This window comes from Knufia obscura, assembly GCF_036327395.1.
Source record: "Knufia obscura strain CCFEE 5817 isolate CBS 148926 chromosome Unknown scaffold_1, whole genome shotgun sequence".
NCBI classification, from domain to species: domain Eukaryota; kingdom Fungi; phylum Ascomycota; class Eurotiomycetes; order Chaetothyriales; family Trichomeriaceae; genus Knufia; species Knufia obscura.
This window is the reverse complement of record NW_027042687.1, coordinates 874884-894712: the sequence shown is the minus strand read 5'-3', so window position 1 is coordinate 894712 and position 19829 is coordinate 874884. Positions and strand designations below refer to the sequence as shown.

Sequence of the window (19829 nt, the reverse complement as noted above, 5' to 3'; positions counted from 1 at the left end):
TGAAGGTGAGGACGAGTACAGAAGATTTGTGAGGCTATTCGATATCGAGATGGGCAGGCTATTATACCTTCTAGTAAAAGGAAGCCTATATTCTACACTGTGGGATAGAGCTAAGACGAAGAGAAAGAAGAAGAGGAGGAGGAGGAGCAGAAGGAGAAGGAATGCTAAGCCATAAGCTCTTAAGGAGTAGACAATAAATCTGAAGACTCGGTTCCCCATTTCGAAGGAGAAATGCCGCCGGGGTCTATTTCGAAATCTGGTCCTCGGCCACGAGATGGGTTCATCTCCCGCCTTAGCAAGATAAGCGGAATGAAAAGTGCGCCGAGCTCACCTTGGCGCTCAAGCCGCCGCCGCTGCTGTAACACCCCTCCCTAGGGATGAGCAATGTGACCACCCTTGAGGCGCTTCACCTGTCAAAATTCGTGCTTAGATCGGTCGTCTTGAGTTTCCGCACAGAGCTCCCCTCGTCCCTTCGCTTGTCCGCTCCTCGCCTTCGCTCATTCACACTTGTCGGGTGCGTGTCGACTGGCTCGTCTCTATGTCCGGTCCCCTTCTTGACCTGTCAACATCCCACGGCGAGGGAGTATCTACTGGCACAACCAATACTGAAAGCTGAATCCGAAGAGAGCGTCGATCACGAATCCGCCTCTCTCAACACCCCGTCAAACGCGCCCCGAGCATCGTTGTAATACACCGAATATCCGGCTATGCCACGATCAGTTGCCTACTACCACAGCACATCGTGCCTGATATCCTGGACCAAGGTAGTCGCCGAGGCCGAGTGCTTCAGAGAGCGGAAAAGATTTCCCGCTGGTCATTTTAGCGTAGCCGCTCGTATGAGGATTCACTAGATCAGCCAATAGGAACTCAGCTCCGCGCGGGGCTAGCGAGACCTGTGCGCTCCGTGCTTTTCTTCCTTGACGTCACAGAGACCTTTCCTCCTCGTGCACACCAAAGCTTGGGATGTTATATAGATTCAGTATGCCGCAAAGTGATATATAGCCAGATAGAGCTGAATGGATTCATTGGACGTAAGTTTTGGTAACCACCGTTCAGCCTTCTGTTGTCCTGTCATATTTTGGGTTAGCACCAAAGGTGTCCGGAGTTCGACCGCGATTATGAATTCGTGGACTCGGCGACGATCCGGCGATCTTTAGGCCAGATTCCCGCGATATTGGACATTTCTGCAACTCTGAAACCATACCGAAGCACCTCAGGTTGTAATCGGCGAAGGTAAGACAATCCAGACCTTCATAGCTCGAAGCGCAGTATCATGAGTACTCGTGCTACCTGTCTCGTATATTTAGGATATATTGAATAGCGATCCGGCCGTGTACTCGTACTTTGGCTTAAGCTCTACAGGTTGACTTGTCGCGCTTGGAAGATACTCGAGTAGATCACCGATCCCTCTCATGAGAAGGTGATCACAAGCGTAAAACTCTCGCGTCTACTAAGCAAGGATAAGCGGGTCGTGTCTGCTGTACTCATGGTTCAACTCAGAACGTTCAGATGTTCGTGCTTTCAGGTTTTGCAACGTCGCAGATTCTGAGAAGTTACTTACTCGTAGATTGCGAGGTGATTTGAACAATGCGAGGTGACATGGTGTGATTAAGTGGCGTTCTCCTCAGGTCGAGAACCTAGCACTTCAGACCCAATAATCGTGGCAACAATGCGGCATCCTTGCAAGCAGCCACAGCTATGATGAGTTTTAGGGATGGCTGTTCCACTGTTTCCTCGTAACGAAAGCTATTTTGTCCTTAACTGTGGCATCCAGCGGCCACGGGTTCGGGTCATGCTGCGATGGCTCGGATGGCTTTTGGGGGCTCATCCTTATATTGGTAGAGCATCCCACATCCAAACTTCGTGCATAGGGGCTCTCCCATTCTATTCTTTTGGTCCTTCGAGGTCTGCGCACCTGTAAAGACAGCATTTGATGAGCTTCGAGGTCACGCGCATCGCCAAAACAAGAGTAGAACAGTAGAATTGATAGTGCCCATCGAGCAATCGACAGCCCACCAATAAATGATCGCCGGGCTGCTACTGCAACAGTCGAAATAGACTTCATCGATTGCGCGCACTACCACGGTTCCAATCCCTTCTGGTGCTGCACGGCTGTCTCAGTCTACCATCCTCAACTTTCGGCGCCCTCATATCGATACATCAACAATAATCTCACTCCTACTCGCTTGCAGCAGCCAACCAGAAATACGGAATCCTGCGAACCGGACTCGACCATTGTTCCTCCACGACAAGCGTATAGCAAAGCGATTCTTCTCCATTATTGCCCGACTCGAATTTGCCCCCGAACCGCAATCCGAACCATTATCTGCAACCCGTGGTATCTGAGTCCTCAACCATAGAACACAAATCAAACGTAACCGACCAACATCTATTGGGGTTCGAGGTGTAGCCGTATCGCTGAAGCCATGCGTGCATAAAAACATGAATGAAACACGGGTCGCATAGGAAATAAGAGAACCGGTCCCCAACACCTGCGGCAGCCGCACAGCCCTGCTTGACAGGCAGTTCAGCCTTACAGACACTGCGGGCGTGTAAAAGGCACGCCACTGCTCGCCTGACCGCATAGTCATGTCTGAAATCGAGCACCGTCCAGCTTCACGGAGTCCTTCATTGCGACCACAGTCATCTCAGAATAGTCAGAGCTATGGAGCATCACAAAGGCAGGCGTGGATGCCTTCGGCGCCTCGACAGTCGTCCGTCAGTATGTTTACTGGTCAATCTAGCAGGAATGACCTCCCATCGCCCAGAGGCCACGAGAGTGGCGGGGAGGTCCTGAGCCCTGGCTCTATCAACCGAGTCTTCCCCATTCGTTCAGCAGTTTCAATCGACCCGACGGCGACACCACAGCCAAGAATCGAATCTAGTGACGGGTACCCCGGTATGAACCTGGGCATCGAAGGCACGTTGGCGACTAGGAGAGGGCTTGTACATGATGATAAGCAGACGGACGATGTACCGCGGTCGCCAGCCGATAAGGGGTCGGCTACGGTTCAAGGCAGCCCACAACCTAGACGGAAGTCTAACAGCCTATCACGAAATAGCGAGAATGAGTCGACAGTAGAAGAGACGAGGAGGAGATCTTCCGCTTTCAGTGACAGACAACCCTCCAATGTGGATCACCATACCATCACGAACATCCTCAAGGACGATGCCGCATCTACTAAATCCTTCAGGTCAGAGGCGCCATCCAGCAGGTCCGGTGGTGGCTCTGTCGGGAGTAAGGCTAGATCGGATAAAGGTGACGAGCAACCACTTGTCACGGCACGTTTCAAGCATGTCGTTACGGATGGCGGTCATGCTGTCATCACTGGTCGCGATGGTGAGACACTTCAGCGATGCGAGGACGAACCGATACACATACCTGGAGCCGTACAGGGCTTTGGCTTGCTACTTGCTTTTAAGGAAGAGAATGGAAAACTTGTCGTTCATGTGGTAAGCGAGAACTCCGGTCGTATTATCGGCTATACGCCTCAACAGTTATTCAAGTTGGACAACTTTCTGGATGTCTTTTCGGACGAACAAGCCGACAATCTTCTGGACCACCTGGACTTCATACGAGATGAGGATGCGGCGGATGTGGTGTCTAATGGACCCGAGGTGTTCATGATCTCGATAAGGCCGCCGCAACATCGAACCCGCAAAATGTGGTGCGCTATGCATCTCTGCGCTATGGACAAGGAGACAGTGATCTGTGAGTTCGAGTTGGAGGACGATGCCGCCAACCCATTGGTGCCGGCTGATGAGGTCACCCCGGAGCAGGCAGAGGATACTTTAGGTAGCGCTCCAACTGCAGAAGAGTTCGCTGAGAGCACCGTTAACATCAGCAAGCCACTTAGAGTGCTCAGAAGCGCAAGAAAAAAGCGAGGGGAAGCGGCAGCAATGGAAGTGTTCAACATCATGTCGCAAGTCCAGGAGCAGCTCGCAAATGCGCCATCTCTACCTGTCTTCTTGAAAGTACTCATAGGTGTTGTGAAGGAACTGACTGGCTTCCATCGTGTCATGATATACCAGTTTGATCATGCATGGAATGGACGGGTCGTTGCGGAACTTCTTGACCCTCGGGCAACGAAAGATCTCTACAAAGGTCTCAATTTCCCAGCATCTGATATTCCTAAGCAAGCCCGCGAGATGTACAAGCTGAACAAAGTACGTCTATTGTACGATCGTGATCAAGAGACAGCTCGGTTAGTTTGCAGAACAGTCGAAGACTTGGAGAAGCCGCTCGATCTTACACATGCCTACCTCCGAGCGATGTCGCCCATCCATATTAAATACCTCGCGAACATGGCGGTACGATCTTCCATGTCAATTTCGATCAATGCCTTCAACGAGCTCTGGGGTCTCATAGCTTGTCACACGTATGGCTCGAGAGGCATGCGGGTATCATTTCCGATCCGGAAGATGTGCCGGTTGGTCGGCGATACAGCATCGAGAAACATTGAGCGCTTGTCTTATGCTTCTCGACTGCAAGCTAGAAAGCTCATCAACACTGTACCATCCGCGCAGAACCCTTCAGGATATATCATCGCTTCGTCGGAGGACCTATTACAGCTATTCGATGCTGATGTCGGTGCCCTATCGATACGCGATGAAACAAAGGTAATGGGCAATTCTGCCGGTCACTTACATGAGATTCTTGCAATGGTTGAGTTCCTACGTATGAAGCGGTTGAATTCGGTATACACCTCGCAAGACATAAACGCAGATTTCCCCGACTTCCGTTACAGGCCAGGTCTCAAACATGTGGCTGGTTTGCTTTACGTACCGCTCTCTACCGGGGGTAATGATTTCATTGCGTTCTTCAGAAAAGGAGTCCTGCAGGAAGTCAAATGGGCAGGCAACCCATATGAAAAGTTTGTCAAGGAAGGGACAGAAGGTTATCTGGAACCTCGGAAAAGCTTCAAGCAGTGGAGTGAGGTGATCGTCGGGAGGTGTCGAGACTGGACGGAAGAAGAGATCGAGACCGCGTCTGTGTTGTGTTTGGTATATGGGAAATTCATTGACGTTTGGCGGCAGAAGGAGGCCGCGCTGCAGAACAGCAACCTCACTCGTCTTCTATTGGCTAACTCGGCGCACGAAGTGCGCACACCTCTCAACGCAATCATCAATTATCTCGAGATTGCCCTCGAAGGAAGCCTGGACCAAGACACAAGAGATAATCTGGCCAGATCGCATTCAGCTTCGAAATCGCTGGTATACGTCATCAATGACCTGCTGGACCTCACTAAAACCGAGGAGCACAACAGTCTTGTCAAGGAAGAAGCTTTTCAGCTCCATGATACTTTACGCGAAGCCACCGATCCGTTCGTTGGCGATGCGAAACGCAAAAACATCGGATACTCCGTAGACATCGATTCCAAGCTTCCGCAGCAAGTACTTGGAGATCATAGACGAGTACGCCAGATAGTGTCGAACTTGATTGCGAACGCTGTACAGCACACCGCACAGGGCAGTGTTGCAGTCTGCGCAAAGGAAGTGGAAGAGGAACCCAAAGATGGGAAATTCGAGGTTGAAATCTCAGTTGAGGACACAGGAAGTGGCATGAGCTCCGAGAAGGTCGATGCTTTGTTCCAGGAATTAGAAGAAGTGTCTTATCAAGAGGAAGCGACCGCGCAGAATCTGCTGGAGCAGGGACCTTCGGACCGTAACGAAGCTGCTGTGCGAAAAGCACTTGGACTTGGCTTGGCTGTGGTGGCACGCACCGTCCGAAATATGAATGGCCAATTGCGGCTCAGGACAGAGGAAGGCAAGGGCTCAAAATTCATAATTGTCCTGGGGTTCGAGCTGCCTAAGGCGGCACCTCCACGTATTGAAGGTACCACGCCAGCCGCGTTACCTTCCCCGCCTGTCGCGAATAAGGGTCAAAATAACCCGGGTGAAGTTGAGCTCATCAAGCGCAGCGATTCATCCTCAGTACGCCCCACACCACCTCCTGTCAGCCGCAAACAGAGCGCTGACAGCATGAGAAGCGGCAAGAGTGGAGGAAGTACGCATAGCAACCGTAGCGACGCGGACAGGTTGATCGACGCCATTCAAGAGCCTCTGTTCACATCGGAATTTTCGCAAAACTCTCCATCAGCGGACAAGAGAAGCAAGCCCAAACTTATTAGGTCACAGAGTGCGGCCGACAAGAGCTCTCTTACCAATGCACCGCTTCAGAAAGCGGTATCGATAGGTTCGACGAAAGATTTCCAGACTGCCACGAAGAATAAACCTGGTCAACACAACATTCAAGGTTCTGGTACCCCTCTGAAACCTGTTAGGGTACCCGAGTTCGACAGTCCGGAGAAGTCCTCCGAGAGGGCTCCCCAAAAAGTGAGGTTTGAGCAGATATTGGCGCCACAAGTGCAAAGTCCTGCTGCTATCGATCAGGAGTCGCCCATCGAGACATCAAGAGCAGGAAACTTCTCCGTACTCGTTGCCGAAGACGATCCGATCAATAGCAAAATTATGAAGAAACGGCTGGAGAAGCTCGGGCACAGAGCATACATGACTGTGAACGGCGAAGAGTGTTCTTCGGCGTTTGGGGAGCATGCGAACACGTTTGATGCTATCCTGATGGACTTACAAATGCCGATCGTGGATGGGTTTAGTTCTACCAAGATGATAAGATCATTCGAGAAAACTCAGTCAGGAGCTTGTCATTCGAGTCGAGCTGCCCTGAACGGACGCGTACCTATATTCGCCGTCTCAGCGTCACTGGTGGAGAGAGAAAAAGACAAATATATTGCTACCGGCTTTGATGGCTGGATATTGAAGCCGGTTGACTTCAAGCGTGTAGATCAATTGCTCAAGGGCATGGTCGACAATGAAGCACGAGAGAAGTGTTTATACCAGGCCGGCAAGTGGGAACAAGGTGGTTGGTTTGAACCACGCAAGCAAAGCGATGATCCATTCACCGATACACATCCAAGCGGGAAAAACCCAACAAGTGAAGCATCAAGAATGCAAGAAGAGGCCCAGGGAGCCCAAAGAGGTGACGTGTCTCCTGATGACAGCCACACACCTACAGCATCACACCAGCATAGCACGATAACAGCGATTGAAGACGAATCATGAAACAAGTTATGAAAAGCAATAATGACCGGATCTTGTCAGGACTATTCATCTAGCATTCTCTGGAGTACGAGCAAGGAGGAAGGAGACTGTTTTTGGTGTGGAAGCCAGTTCTGTACCGTGCTCGATGCCTTCGATTCGCAGGCATATAGAAGCATTGCATCATTAGACCAACCACACGGATATACACGTTATGTCCTTCGAGACCGATGGCGTTATGAACCTTCGTGGACAGAGTGCAGTCACAAGGGTATCCCTTCCCTGGAGGACGATATGGTTATCAGTTGATGCAAAGGCGCATATCGACCTAGTCTCGTGAACACGGGCAACGTATTGATCATGCCCAAGTTGACGCAAAAGATACATATGTAGAGTTTGGCAGCAGCACTCACAGTGTGGCCTGGACAAAGAAGAACGCCCATTCAATACTCAGTCATTTCTCTCTGTGCTCGCTACAGCATGCATCCAGGATTCTTGCACATTTACAGCGGATCGCGTCAATCACGTGACACAAATTTCGCGTCTTGACTAGCGCGTCTTAACGCGTACTTTCTCCGCCATGGTTGATTGATCGGATCTTCCTCCACCAGCCCTGCCCGCTCTACTTCTTCGCAAGGACTTGCCAGCATTCTTACACAATTCATGATGCCAATTGGCGATGGCCGACTCCCGATGGACAATTACGAGCACGAAAAGGCGTAGAACCACTACCACGCCAGCGCCACGAAAGCGAGCGAGAATCAGCGATGACGTATCCGCTGCAAGCACATCCAGGCGACGCACAGTCGGCCAGCAGACGCTTACACAGATTGACTTTGTCAACAGTCCTTCGTTCGAGGATGGCGATGAACTCGATTCAACGCCGCTGGAGCCGATAGGACCAGCCACTGGCCAGGCTCATGTAGGGTCCGGCCGCCAACGGTTGAAGAAGAGAGACTCGACGTTAACCCAGATGAATGTCGTCAAAAGCTCCTCGCTTGAAGACGATGATGGACTTGAACAAACTGAGATGGAGCCAATTGGCCAGCCAGAGGTGCGACCTGCTCGCAGGAGGCTGAAGAAGAGAGATTCGACACTCACACAGATGGACTTTTTCGATCCTCTGACAGCCGAGGCGACCAATCTTTTGGATGACCATATGATCGGGACACCGCTGGTAGAGAATGCTGGCAGACGGCCTCCCGTGCCTGCTTTTGATGGTGCTCAGGATGATCAGCCGCAACCACCAACCACAATGGGTAAACCCAGATCCCGGCCTAAGAAGTCAGCGCGGACTACGACAGCTGCGAAGAAGGCAGAGAAGGTGAAAAGTTCAGAGGACCAAGAAGAGTATCAAGACCATCAACCTCGCAAGAGAAGGAAAGTGCATATCGATGAGAGCAACCAAGGCCAAGAGAATCGACGCAGGTCAGGTAGATTAGCTTCAGCCACCGCTTCTGGAACTTCTTCGAATGCTGGCCGAGAAGAGACTGTATCGCAACCGGCTTCGAGAGGACGTCGGCCACATATCGATTCAACAGGAAGACCTGTATTGGTAGTACAGGATTCGACCGACTTTACCGAACCCTCGTTGGATCCTACCTCACGGTTGGCAGTTATGATGGCCCAACCTGTTACGCCGACGAAGGACAGAGATAGGATACCCTCGAGTCAAACGCCTGAAACCCTGTCTCGTACTCGCCAGACTAGATCGAACAGACGACGACCTTTGGCAGAGCTGGACAAGAACATCCAGAAAACCCCATCGAAAGTGGCTAAGACGAGCAAGCCGGTCAAGTCTCCTCAAAAGCACTCGCCTCCTCGTAAGATATGTGTTCTGAAAGTCCCTCCCAGAGCGTTACTACCTCGTTCGAACCGAGTAGAAGACTCCCAGCAGGACGTCTGGTCAGTGCAGGCTACATCTTCTCCTCGAAGGGACAAAGGAACACCGCAGACAAAACCAAAGCAGGCCCAGAGGACTAGAGCTTCGCAATCTCAAGCCAAGACCCCGACACAGTTATCTAAGAGTCAATCCGATGCTCCATCCATCCATGAGTCTACACCCCGAGCTGAGATAGATACCCAAAAGTCTCTGCCTGACATATCTACCATCTTTGGCCTGACCGACGCTTCATCGCCTGAGGTTACGAAATCGGACCATGCAGCTCCAGTGTCTACACCGACAGCCGCAGTGAATGTTGAAGCTAAGTCAAGAAGTAATGCGGCAAGTGTCCATGAGGGAACGCCACTGCATCAAGGGCTGGTAAACATGATACCGGAGCTTGACAAAGTCTCCTCAGACGAGCTCTCGGATTTCGGCTCCCCTGTCGCGAACGACACTCAGTTCGTTAAGAGCTTACACAATCGAGTCTCATCGCCTGTGCCAGGGTTGAATGAGGATAGACATCGAGCAACAACTGCTCCTGCTGAAGGAAAAACACCATCTTCTGCACCGAGGAGACTATCACGAGCTAGCATGCCTGCTTCGCCTCCGAAGCTTTCACCGTTGCCTGCACCACGGCTTGTAACCACAAGTCCTCTCCGCACATTGCAACCGCGAGTGCTAGGGTCATCAACTGAGTCCTTACCGCTACTTGCGGCAAAAGTCCGCTCTCCCAACAAGGCCACTGATCGTGTTAGAATCACGAAAGTACCTCTGAATGACACGAATGACTACCTGCGCTTGTCGTCGTCGTCGAGCCCGTTACTGCCTCCACCACCAATACCCACGCAGAAAAGCGTTCACCCAGCGTCCATACCACATCCTTCGCAAGTATCCACACAAGCTCCTTCCACTCAGGGCTTCTTTTTTCCTACTTCATCCGCCCCGAACTCATTCCTGGTACATCGCGAGCCCGAGGTCGAGAGTATCACAATCAAAGATTCAAGCTCGGTGCCTGCTCGGCTAAGTCAATTCCAGCAGCACGTTCAGGATGGAGAGTTGAATGCAGAAGGCGAAATACGTCTCGTGGAATCTGGAGACGAAGACGACCTTGATCTTGATCCTTCTACATGGAAAGCGGCAACACCGAAGAAAAGCATGGACGGTGGGTTACCAGGCTCTGAGGACATTGTAGGAGAGAACGAAGTCACACAAACGCCTACGCAGAAGCTGCGTCCTCGCAGCTCATTGATACGTCGTGAGACTACTCAGTCATCGCCCGTCGTTACCAATGCCACGACGCGCTCCCAGCGAGATGCTAATCTTGAGGTCATCGCCCTTCCATCGTCATCACAACCTGCGAGCGATCAACGTGACGACTATCAAACCCCGCGAGCAAGCCGAATGAGCAAGAATGCCACAACCCAAGTTCGAGATTTCGCAGATGATCAACACAACCAGCAATCGCCACCATCATCTTCGTTATCGTCAAGTATATTCTCGCCGTCACCACCTCGGCAACTGCAGCGGAAGTACTCACCTATACCAGGATTTGACAACGACACTCAAAGCGACTTCACGCAAGATGGGCATGTCACCGCTGCGTATATCCATCGCATGAGGGAGGAAGGGTTGTTGCCGAAGAATTATGTGCCTAAGCCGTTCAAGCCGAAGAATTGGAGTAAGAGTATGAGAAGTGATAGGCAGAAGGAAAAGGCGAAAGTTGGGAAGAATTGATGGTTGGTTTGGTCAGGTGCTTGAACGACTGCTTATCGGTATACGTTGAATTGGCTAGATCCTACATCCTTTTGGCAGAGATCGAATATCGACTCTTGCAGTTATCGAGCGGCACTCTACCCTACTCCGTACGCGAATTCCTATTCCTCGTTAGCCGTGTCACGTGTCTACTTAGGCAGAAGTCCTTGATCCGCGCCTGCCTCAGCTACCTCAAATATCGTTATAAGTACCTCACGCAATCTTCACCTGTCCCTAGCACCTCGCTATTACACATGACGATGACTGTATCAAGAGGCCTCCTTGATCCCCCTGTCGAAGTGCGACTATTAATCTATGACTATCTTTTCGTCGATGCATCCGCTCATCTTTACGTCAATAGGTACGATCCGCTCAAGATCATAGATTGGAACCCTCAAACCAGTATCCTGCAGGCTTGTCGACAGCTTCGCAATGAAGCCTTCCCAAGATGAGAGATGCAATTGACCGTCAGCTGTGGCTTTTACTGGTTGCCAGACATCGTGACAATAGGTCTGAGGCTTCCAGCAATTGTCCGAAGCGCAATAACCACGATCACGGTTGATGAAGATGCGTTGCCGGAGACCACAGTCCCAAAACATATCTTCCCAGCTTTGACCACGCTAGTCATCCACAGAGATGATTCTTCGAATACTCATCTAGCAGGATATCTCCAAGTGGAAGACGAATGCGAGACGCTAAACCAGATCAAAGAAGGCAAGAATGACCAGGGCCTAATTGAAAAAAATGAGTCGCTGCCTTGGAGCAGCTACATATTTACAGCAGGTCAGAGTGGTGCTCTAGCAGGGGTCGAGGTCTATGTGAAGTTCGCGGTAGAGTACTTTTTCGACCCGGATCATCGTGAGGAGGAGCACTACTTCATGGTATGCAAAGTTCGATGTTTCCTCCCTGCGTGGCTGCTGACTAACGTTTCGTGCTAGAATGTTACTTGGCAGTTTCGAACAGGACAATTCGTCGAACGTCACTGGCTTGAAAAGCGGACTCCTTCTGGGTCTACTGCTAATGAAGTGGTGAAGAAGACATGTCTTACTCAAAGTAGGACCTGCTCATTGTGTGACCACGATACTTGGGGCTGTCGAGAGGCTAGGTCATGATCGCGGCTGCCGCTGGTATCGCGAATTGCAAAACCTCTGGTCCTGACACCCCAACAACCTCCTGAAGATCTCTCGTAGATACACCGTGGCTAGCACTGCCTTGCGGGAGGCAGCTCTTCTCCTTTCCTCGGGTCGGTCAAGAGCCCTCAGCCTGACCGGCAATATATCTGAGATATGGCGTCACACTTTGCACCTCGACCTGCATTCATGCACTGATAGTCGGCCACATGACTCGATAGGTGAGGCTCATTCGTGTGGTTTTAAGAGAAGCCATCAGAACAAGCGTAGTAGACTCCGTGCATGAGCTTAGCGACAGCGAGGAGTTGTATGAGCTCGGTGGACTGACCAATCACGGGCTTCGGAATCCTCGGGCGCCGACAGCCTAGCTCGACTACTCCTTTCGTTTCACGCAACCTCATCCGTAGCATACTGCAAGCTGTGCTACTCTTCACTGGTTTGAAGGATGGCAGACGTGATGCTGTCTACAGATCACCTTGCGTCCGTCCGCTCCTTGCATGACTTCCTTAGCCGGTCATGGCCATGCCGAGCACTTCCCAAGGTCCGGAAGGCATCAGCACGTCGGCAGTGCGACATGCTGTAAGTAGTGTGCATGTTCTTGCCAAACGTTCGCTAACGTGCACCTTCTCAGTGTAACGCATGTCGAGCCCGAAAGGTACAATGACGAACGCTCCTTCCGGTATGGTCCATTAACTGCAGTGCTAGGTAAAATGTGATCGGCATTCGCCGTGCTCGACTTGCAAATCTTCTGGCATTGCTTGTCACACCTCACTCAGGAAGCCAGAAAAGCGTCAGCGTATCTTGGTATCCAAGAAGTTGTATGAACGGCCTCCATCTAAAGCAGGCCTCTGAGCGGTGGTTAATAATCAGGCAGCGAACACGAGATCGTGGACATCAAACAACAGCTTCGAATTCTCACCAGTACTCTGCCGCCACAGAAGACACAGACTCAGCTCAATGCACGACAGCTCGCAAGCATTTCCGGAGCAACGGATGGCCTACGCAGCAGCACAGACTCGACGTCACAGCCTGTACGGCGAAATATCTACAAAGGCACCTTGTCCTTTGGCGAAGACTCAACGCACTGGGCAAGGTCACTGCAGAAAGAGCCTTCCGCATCACCCGCTTCGGCTGTTTTGCAGGACGCTATCAGTGCGGCTTCGACCGAAGAACTCATCTTGCACCAGATCCTAGATGCTGGTTCTGTTGACCATGAACACAGTGCGAGCGAGCTGCCGCTACCTTCAGCTGACAAGGTGCTCTCTGTGCTCAATGCCGCAAGAGGTCAATGAACTCCCGAATGCAACGTGCGAGAGCCAAGCTGATAGTCACAGCCGGACCATGTCAATTCAACGCCGACTTTCCATTCACTGAGTTGGAAGAAGTCAGCAGTCTATGCCAGAAAGCCTACTTCCCAGCAGACCGCTTCCATTTGGCAGACTACCTCTCGATGCATGCGTGTATCTACCATGTTTGCAGCTTTTCGAAATGTGACCCTGCGAATAGCACAGGACTTTCACCCTCCCTTCTTCACAATCTCAAATCGACATGCATGACACATATCGCCCTTGGCACCCAGAAGCTCCAGCTAGACCTGACACCTACGGCAAACACTATCCAGGCCTTGCTTCTCACAGTGAGTCTGCCACTCGTGTAACGCTCAGAAGCTAATCGTCCAGGTATCGGTATGGATGGAAAATGACGACTACGGCACAGCATGGACCCTACTCAGTAATGCGTGCCGTCTTTGTCTCGATGCAGGCTTCCATAGACTGCCCGACGATCACATCAGCCACAGCGTCCGCAAGTCGCGGCTTTTGTTTTGGACGGCATACAAGCTCGACAGAGGTCTGTCGTTGAGTTTCGGACGTGCTCCAAACATACAAGATTATGACATCTCAACAGGCAAGCCCAAAGTGCTGGAGGACTTCAAAGATGCCGTCACAGGAGGAAAGTTCGTGGCATGGGTGCGCTACTCCGAGATCCAGGGACAGATCTATCAGGAACTGTACTCTGCACAAGGTCATCGTCGTCCGCCAACAGAAAGAGCCGAGCGGGCTGAAGCTCTCGCACAAAAATTGCTTGGAATCATGTCAGAGGTAAGTCGGTCACCCCATCACACGGATGAGAACGCTAACCATGTGACAAAAGTACTGGCAGTGGGGTGACTACGACGCTACCGTACCCCTGGCATCGAGACTTATGGCAAAAATGGCTTGTCACGCAATGCTGACGCTCGCATACCGTGCAATACCACCATCACAGCCGCGCCATGCCCTTGAGGTGAGCGATCGATGCGTCTCGTCAGCAAGGGACGCGCTCACGGTACAGCTACGCGCTTGGACCGAAATCGGCATGAACAACGCCGATGCATGGGATGAGGTTCTCCAGTGGACGATTTTGTTTCATCCATTCACACCCTTCATCATAGTCACTAACAATGTGATCGTCAATCACGGTTCGGACGATCTGCAGCTTCTCCAGCAGGTGCTGGAAACGCTGACCGGGTATCAGCAGCGTCCCAATAGGAACAGCCTCGCAAGGCTACACAGCATATGCACGAGGTTGCTACGTATCGCGACTCTGTCGATGTCGGAGTATCAACAGCAAAGGCAGGAGCGTTCGGCGACCAATACTCAACGCCTCCTGCAACTACACGCTCGCAATTCGGATGTGGGACATGCCAACAGCCAGAACCAGCTAGCGAACGCCGATCGCATGGGAGACATCGATGCAAGAGACTTCGATTTCGACTTCGGCAATGTGCTTGATATGCCGCTTCTCGATGCCGATTGGGATAATGTTCTGCAGGGTTGGGACTCGTGGATCAGCGAGCGGAATGACGCAGGAGGCCACGACCGACTTGGTTGAGCATGGCTTGCACCTATAGTATATGGGGCTGTGTTGATGTCAAGCAAAGGGCGTACTTTTGTGTCTCCAAGCACAATAGAATGGCGTTTGTTCTGTTGCAGGATAAGGCGAGAGCATCATGTATTGCCTTTCATAGTGTACCATGGGATGCTACACAATTTCCTTCTGCAGGTACCGCATCGTTGTCAAAGTATTTTGATGGCTTGCCTACTCCTCACCTGCGTGCCGCGTGGCGAGCTGTCCATTCCATCCGAGCTTGCGTTATGCCATTGTCCGCAAAACTGAGCAACGACTTTGTCTTCTCTCTTTCTGTTCAATCCTGTGCATTCGCTGCATCTGCATATGCTGGAGGTCATACTCAATGATATGAAAGTCGCCCCTCCTCTCCTTCCTCGCACGAGAAACACCGTCGGCCGGTCAGGCAAATACGTTCGGGGTTTCTTGCAGCTGTTCCGTCGTCCTTGGTGATGACCTGCCAATGTCTCTCCACAATCTCATCAGCATAGTAGTCGTATTTGAAGCTCAACTCAGGGCAAGGCTCCGGATCCCCGCACATGTCAATGAAGGTCGAGAAGACGTAGTAGATCTCGAAGTGTTGGCTGAAACGCTCGCCATATCTTTCGATATAACTGATGGACAACGGCGAGTTCACTCCTCGACGAGCATCCTTCAGAAAGCACATGTCGTACTTGCCACTCTTGACGTCCTCCATAATGGCCAGCTTGTCTTGCTCGTAATCGTAGTCGGAGCAGTCACGTGGGATGGACGGATCATCTGATAGGTCTAAGTAGAGGGTCAGGTTCGCTCTTTTGTGCATCTCGACGATTCTGAGGTTGGGGTATAGCGGCTTAGCCGTGTCACTCCAAAAACGAAAGATGTGTTGGCATGTGTATTGGAATAGCTTTATTTCGCTGATCTTATCGCGCAAAACATTCGGTATCTTGTACTCCTGGTCGCGGTACATGTAGGTGTAGTCTGTTTTTGTCCGCACGAGAAGTGGTAGAGATGTGAAATGGCTTATAGCTTCTTGTCGGATCTGCTTTGATACCAGCAGGATGCTGAGGTCGGGTGCGCTTTCGAGACATAATTGGTTGACGTCCCATTGTAGTCGTAGACGTACATCACCGAGGACATATTGGTAGATCTTGTCGCGAAGCTCGAGAGGGACTCCGAGGAGGGACGGCGATGCAGGCACAATAGCGGTAGGCTTGTCTGCCTGTATCTGTAGATTCTCCAGGCTGGACATCATGTCGTCCTAAAGAGAAGTCAGCAGGTTGATCCGATTGTTGTGGGATTGACGACGAGCTTGAGACTTACCTGCGTTGGTGTCTTCATGGTCTCGACCTGGCTCAAGGTAATACACATCTACATAAAATAGCGAGAAGCCGCAGACGGAGGAAAAGCGTTGGGGAGGAAGATCTGTAAGGTGTGAAGGTACCCTTGGTCACTTCTTCCTTTAACGTTTCTGTCACTTCATCCCCACCACAGAAGCCCTGCGGTGATGGTCTGAGCTCAATACGTTCCTTTCCGCTGACCGACTTGCCACAAATGAACAAGGAGCATTCATAGAAGCGCATAGCTGCCACTTGCTATTCGTTCTTCCGACTCCAACGAATCAATAGAGTCGTTTGATTTCTCGTCAGCATCGAGTTTCGGCTTGCGTCGAGCTTATCCTTGGACCATTCCGCTATTGACATGATAATTCAACACTATCCACTGCGTCGTCGCCAAAGAACCCTCTCGCCAGTGACCAGAACCTACATCGCCTTCGTGTCAAGACCAAAAGCCATCAGCAGCCTGCGTATCCCTCTCAGCCAACATATCGTCCCTCTCACACAAAGAGCATGGTCCTGGGCCCTTGGTAAGACACCGATACTGGGCAAATTCTACCGTACTGCCGCCTAGACCAGGTATCTCAAGAAAATGCCTCTCCACCGTCTTCTCTATGTTCATATCCAGCTTGAAGCCAATTTCTGGCGTGATACGTTCGTGCTCATCCTCAACAAGCGAACCCGTCCTGACATCACTTGTGCATATAAAGATGACCTGTATCTTGCGGCCGCTTCGCTCCACGAAAGCCTGCAGATATGACCAGAACTTATTCTCTTTGGCCTGCTGAGCGAGATCTTTATCGTAACACCCATTGTCGAAGTTTCTTTTGAGAGCCGCCTGAGCGTCCTCCCGATCATCATAATCACTGGATGCATTACTGTCGTCGTTGAGCTTGTAGTTATATTCAGCCGAATAAGGCCAATCGATCGTAATGGTCTTAAGGTTGGAGAACTTGACACCTGTATGAAGCACCTGTGGAACAATGAAGCTATTGACTCTGACGCTGGTTACCGCCCACCCCATCAATGGCTTCAGGTGTAGGTTCCTCGTGGGTATGGCGGACGTCCGACTAGGAGGATCGTACTCAGCATCGAGATGGATTCGGAATCGGTCGATAGCCTCGCAACGGACCTGCTTTGAGACTTGCAACAGTGCAATTGATGGCTTCTGCTTGCGGACGATCTTGTTTCCCCTGGCAGCAGAAGGGTTGTAAAGATCAAAGCCCTCGAAGGCTAGATGTAACGTGGCGCCACTGAAAACATCATCGTAGATCTTGTCTCTGATCTCTTGAGGTATTGTGAGGAAGGATGGTGATAGCCCAGGTGGACCTCGAGTGCTTTCTGTCGTTGAAGACATCCTATTCTTCCAGTCGTTAGTAGTCCAGACAGAACGTGCTAACGGGATAGGAACTCACCTGCGCAAGAGCTTCGTAAACGTAGATTTTTGGTGGATTTTGACATGAGTAAGAAGAGATTACGGTGTGAAGCCAAAGCAGAAAGTGCAACGAGTGGAAGTTAGAGCAGTCAGGCAGCTGATCTTCACTCGAGCCATGATCGGCAGAACTTCCAGACCTGTTTCGGCTCGGAGAAAGACACGTTTCATGCTTTTACCGGCTGGTGAGTACTCATTTTCGTAACGGACGCAGATCCACATTCTGCGGGATGGCAATGTAGCACCCTCATGATCATGTTGCTAGACCGCTGAGGATCGCTTCAACGCAAAGCAGTTACACCATTGCACTGTTGCTACCTTCCTAAGAAACCATCTGGCACACCCCTCGCAGCATGACCGACGCGTCCAACATAACAGCCTAGCATACTGCTCCATTGGTATGTATGCTTCTGCAATTCCTTGAGCTGCTTGAATGCTGCCACGCTTGCATATCCCGCACCTGTTGTCGGGTCGCGATATTTGGCCGATACCCCAGTGATCGCACATAGCTCTCCGACATGCTTGGTTGGCTTTGATTGCTTCTTGGTGTTATTGAAGACGCTGTAGGCTTGCTTTGCGTCTCCTACAAGGTCCTCGAACCTGTCGAGAATGACCACATTCCTTGTTGACGTGACCTCTATTATAGGTGGAGGCTGAACCTGTACTTGCTGAAGCAAACTGTGAGCTGGCATCATATCCATGGGTGCAGTGTATACTGGCACGTGCTGCTTGTAAGGGGCTATGGGCAAAGGGTTGACTTGTGGTAAAGGTGCTAACTGTGGCTGTGGCTGTTGAATTTGCTGGACATCGCTCTGAGTCGTCTGTAATATGGGCGAAGGTCTAGTTTCAGAGTTCGAGGGACCGAGTGGCTGCGTAGGAGTGTCATCCCGTTGGATCGGACCGGATACTGGTTGCTGACCAGGCTCTTTCGACTCGGTGGTCGCCTTCACGTCAATCTGACTGAGTTCAGGACCTTGCTCGTCGGTTGAAGGTGCTTGATTCGGAGTGTGCTGCTCAGCCGGAACCAGCTTTGCCTCATGTGACGGCTGGTTGCTCTGCTGAGGCGTATTGGCTGTGGGTAGAGACTCTTGGGGCGTCGCCTGCCCAGAATTTGACTGCACCGATGCATACTCATGTATACCAGCAAGCCAATCGTCGCCGCTTGCTTGCGAGCCCGGAGCTTTTGGCTGAACTGGCGTTGGCAACGGAGCAGGTGATGGGCAAGGCGACTGCGGTCTCACGTTGTTTACGGCAATACTCGTGAAAGGAGACTGTACAAAGCTGCCTGTAGGGAGGTACGACGGCGTGCTGAGCTGCTCTTGCAATCCTTTCGGCTTCGGACCTCTCTTCTTCGGCCGATTCTCATCTGTCCCGCTTGGGCCAGGACTGAATCTATCTGTCTTTAGGCCTCGGTAAACATGTCTTGAGCTGTGAACAGTGATGACAGCACCATTCAACTTCCTCTCTTTCAAAGCAGCTAATTTGGCGGCCTGTTCTTCTGCTCGACGGGCTTCCATGGCCTCCCAACGGTTCAAGCTCTTTGCATTCCTCCGCTCGTTCTTCTCGGCCTCAGCTAGACGATCTGCCTGTGTCATCTCCTTGGGAGCATCTGCCTGCTTGATCTTCTCCTTCTCTTCCCTGATGGCCTTGTTCTTCAGTCTTTGCTCTTCGCTCTCTTTCAGCCGCTCTAGCATGACTTCTCTGTGTGCCACAGTCTGCTTCCTCAACGACGTTCGTCCCGACCCAGCAGCCTCGTCTGGTAGCCATGACACTCGCTCCTTTCGTTTTGAAGGCTTCAGTCTTTCCGGAGCGCGGTGCAAGGACGTAGGATCAATCTTTGGCTTCTTTCTGGTCGCGCCCACGGTTGTCAATGCCATGTCTGCCTTCCTTTTCTTCTGTCGTTCAACCTTTGCTTGCCTCTGTATCTCCTTTTCGCCTTCCAAGTCATCCGCAGCAGCGCTGGGCCCTTGATCGTCGTCGTCTGAAGAGGACATATCTGCTTCATCATCGGCCTCATCGCTGTTGTACTCCTCGTCTTCACCCTCGGCTTCCGCAAACAATAACGCGACATCGTCTTGCTCGTCTTCATCGACCTGTTCCTGGGCAACGACCTGGCTGTATCTGTTGCCTGCTGTCTTCCTTCGCTGCCTCGTCGTAATCATTAACTCGACGCCGGACTCCGAGGACGACCCCTCGGACGAGGAATCCGAGCCATTGTCGCTCGCTCGTTCTACATCGGTCATGACTTTGTGTGGTGGTGGTGTACAAGATTGAGCAATTTGCGACAGACAGGGAAGACACTGGGGCAAGGAATGAGCCTCAGGCACCCCGAACGCGAACGTGGTGCCGCTAAAGTGTTAGGGTCGGTCGCC

The 19829-nt window shown here is 51.5% G+C and overlaps 5 protein-coding genes across 5 annotated transcripts; 3 read left to right on the top strand and 2 right to left on the bottom strand.

The window, feature by feature from the left end:
• Nucleotides 1-2589: 2589 nt before the first annotated feature.
• On the top strand, nt 2590-7080 carry PMZ80_000330 (uncharacterized protein; the record flags this gene model as incomplete). Its single annotated transcript, XM_064868782.1, has 1 exon — nt 2590-7080. The coding sequence occupies one exon, from the start codon at nt 2590-2592 to the stop codon at nt 7078-7080; it is 4491 nt and encodes a 1496-aa protein (XP_064734279.1).
• Nucleotides 7081-7735: 655 nt separating this feature from the next.
• On the top strand, nt 7736-10675 carry PMZ80_000329 (uncharacterized protein; the record flags this gene model as incomplete). Its single annotated transcript, XM_064868781.1, has 1 exon — nt 7736-10675. The coding sequence occupies one exon, from the start codon at nt 7736-7738 to the stop codon at nt 10673-10675; it is 2940 nt and encodes a 979-aa protein (XP_064734278.1).
• Nucleotides 10676-11148: 473 nt separating this feature from the next.
• On the top strand, nt 11149-14694 carry PMZ80_000328 (uncharacterized protein; the record flags this gene model as incomplete). The annotated part of the gene is made up of 7 exons (XM_064868780.1): nt 11149-11574; nt 11632-11746; nt 12694-13107; nt 13158-13459; nt 13503-13922; nt 13975-14106; nt 14155-14694. The coding sequence occupies 7 exons, from the start codon at nt 11149-11151 to the stop codon at nt 14692-14694; spliced, it is 2349 nt and encodes a 782-aa protein (XP_064734277.1).
• Nucleotides 14695-15052: 358 nt separating this feature from the next.
• Nucleotides 15053-16029, bottom strand: PMZ80_000327 (uncharacterized protein; the record flags this gene model as incomplete). Its single annotated transcript, XM_064868779.1, has 2 exons — nt 15053-15949; nt 16012-16029. 2 exons carry the CDS (start codon nt 16027-16029, stop codon nt 15053-15055), a joined length of 915 nt encoding a protein of 304 aa, XP_064734276.1.
• A 438-nt stretch (nt 16030-16467) lies between these two features.
• PMZ80_000326 (uncharacterized protein) lies at nt 16468-19700 on the bottom strand (the record flags this gene model as incomplete). The annotated part of the gene is made up of 2 exons (XM_064868778.1): nt 16468-17383; nt 17776-19700. The coding sequence occupies 2 exons, from the start codon at nt 19698-19700 to the stop codon at nt 16468-16470; spliced, it is 2841 nt and encodes a 946-aa protein (XP_064734275.1).
• Nucleotides 19701-19829: the final 129 nt, after the last annotated feature.